The sequence below is a fragment of the Myotis davidii genome, unplaced genomic scaffold (genome assembly GCF_000327345.1).
Source record: "Myotis davidii unplaced genomic scaffold, ASM32734v1 scaffold2305, whole genome shotgun sequence".
NCBI lineage: Eukaryota > Metazoa > Chordata > Mammalia > Chiroptera > Vespertilionidae > Myotis > Myotis davidii.
Window position 1 is genome coordinate 60,889 of NW_006296075.1, and position 2,309 is coordinate 63,197.

Genomic DNA, 2,309 nt, shown 5'->3' on the forward strand with positions numbered 1-2,309 from the left:
TGTATCTCCTCCCACCACAGCCCATCCCACTGGCCTCTGCGATCCTCACTCTGGGACCCGACCACGCAGACGGCCACCAGCAGCAGGACGTTGAAGCCCAGGATCAGCAGACTGAGCCAGAAGCTGGAGCAGAGAGTCCGCAGCAGAAGGGGCTGGGGAGGGGGCGCTCCTGCGAGGGAAGGGGTGTCAGGAGGATGTCTGTCCAGAGCCCACCTAATGGGAGCATCCAGGGGAGCAGAAGTCTCAGGAAGTACAGCCCAGGTGGGTGGGAAAACTATGGGCTTTGACCCTAGCATTTCAGCATTGCACACGCATGCATTTGCACACCGGCACCCACATGAACACATGCATATGCTCACACCTACAAGTGCATGCAACATACCTGCACATGACACCGATAGTCACATCATCGGTGTGTAAAGGCCCAATCTCAGACCCGGGGACCTAGGGAACAGGCCCTGTGTTCTTACGGTCCATGCCTGGGCTCCTCACGCAAGTCTAAAACTGGAACCACCACCACCCAGTTCCCCTGGGATGTTCAGTCCAGGTCATTCCACCACAGACCACTCCCCACGGGCTGCTGTCCAAGTCCCCTCCTCTCTCATCTCCCACCCCTAGAGCCTCCTCTCCCACGTCTCTCCCCTCCCACCCCAGAAACCCTTGTTCCTTCACTGTAAACTCTCCCCCTTCGCCCTCAGTCATCTCACAGAAACCTCTCCCTCCCCTTAGTCAAGCTGAATCCTGAACACACACACACACACACACACACACACACACGTTTTTCATTTCACTCTCACACTCATGACTGATACTCCTTGGCTCGGCCTCTGACTGCTCGCTCTAATACTGTCCATTTAGTCGGCCCTTGTCCTCTTCCCAGCCTGACCTATGGCCTATAAAACCTCAACAATCTGTCTCCGCACCTCTGTCCGGACACCAGACCACCCATGGCTGAGTCCCACTGTGCCACCAACCAGCTCTAAGGTCAGGGGCAAGTCATTCAACCTCTTGGCGCCTCAGTTTCCTTGTGTCCACTTATCCAACAGTCAAACTCATAGGAACAGGGTGGGATGGTGGTTGCCAGGGGCTGGGGATGGGAAATCAGGAATTGCTGTTCAGCGGGTGTAAAGCTACGATTACACAAGACCTGTGCGTTCTAGAGATCGGCTTACAACACCGTGCCTCGTTAACAAGCAGTGTTGCGCACTTTAAATTTTGTTGAAAGGGTCCATCCCATTACGTGTTCTTACCACAATAGAAAAAAAGTGGGTAAGAGCAGCTACCTGATTGGGTTGTTCTGAGCACGAAATGGGTTTAAACGTGTGACGTGCTGCTTAGGCAAGTTGGAAAATAAAAGAAAGGGTCTGCCTTATGGAACAATAGGACTAGATGACGCCAAAACAGGAAACAGGAAACAGCTAACTGTAAGAAACAACCACTTTCAAGGGACTGGCCTTCAAGCAACACAGAGCAATGGTCCCTGGGAGACAGGAGGCGAACAAGAGGAGGCCTATGAGTGTCCCCCCTAGTGCTGGGGGAAGCTACCCACCCCTGGCTCCAGCCCTTCATCCTAGAATGGCTCAGGTCTCTCTTGCCTTAAGACCATTTCCAAGACATGGGCCTTCCATCAAGATCTGCCAGAGAAAGATTTGGGGGGCAGCGAGGGGAGGGTGTTGGGGGGAATGGGAATGTTTCGGGGCAGAGGAGGGCAATCCAAGCAGAGCCCAGCAGACTCCCCCAGTTGTGGAGATGGGGCCAAGAGTCTAAGGAGACATCACAGGGCAAAGTATCAGGGGAGAGAGCTGCACAGAGAAGTCCAGAGATCTGTGTGATGTTCCTTTCAAGCCATCGGCAGTAAACAAAACCACCAAGACCAGGCAACAACAATCTGCAAGGATTATGGGGCAGTGCCTGGCACTCATACAGGGCCAGGAACAGTGCCTGCTCCCACCAGCCGGACTGGAAAACATAACCTACAAGGCACTGGGTAGTGGACCCGAGAAGCCCTTGCCCCGACCATGCTCCAGACCCACCTGACAAGTCATAAACGCGACACCCAGAAGGACCAGAGTGAGGCAGATGAGGCCTCCACCTACTGCCCAGCCTTCAGTAGAAATGCCCGTGCCTCCTGCTGCTCCTGCCCTGCCCAGCCCCCCAGCAACAGCAGCAGCCTCCACAGTCCACCAGCCTCAGAAATGAGGGGGCTCTCCTCCCAGCCCAGGCTAACCAGATCCTCTCCCTGAGCTCCAAGCCCCAGCCCCCCTGTCTCCACAGAGCCTCACTCCATCACCACACACCTGACACCCCCT

General features: G+C 55.2%; 1 protein-coding gene across 4 annotated transcripts in view; it reads right to left on the reverse strand.

Annotated features, from left to right (window-relative positions):
* The window catches only part of LOC102757638 (asialoglycoprotein receptor 2), a 9,463-nt gene that overhangs the window by 5,634 nt on the left and 1,520 nt on the right, over positions 1-2,309 (reverse strand). For 3 of the 4 annotated variants that reach the window (XM_015568670.1, XM_015568669.1, XM_015568671.1), the window contains exons 3-4: positions 1,006-1,087; positions 50-169 (exon numbers count right to left, since the gene is read on the reverse strand). In XM_015568670.1, the coding sequence (XP_015424156.1) occupies positions 50-169; positions 1,006-1,087 (202 nt within the window). The remainder of the gene's footprint in view (positions 1-49; positions 170-1,005; positions 1,088-2,309) is intronic. The other variant, XM_006771007.2, reaches the window with a different exon arrangement.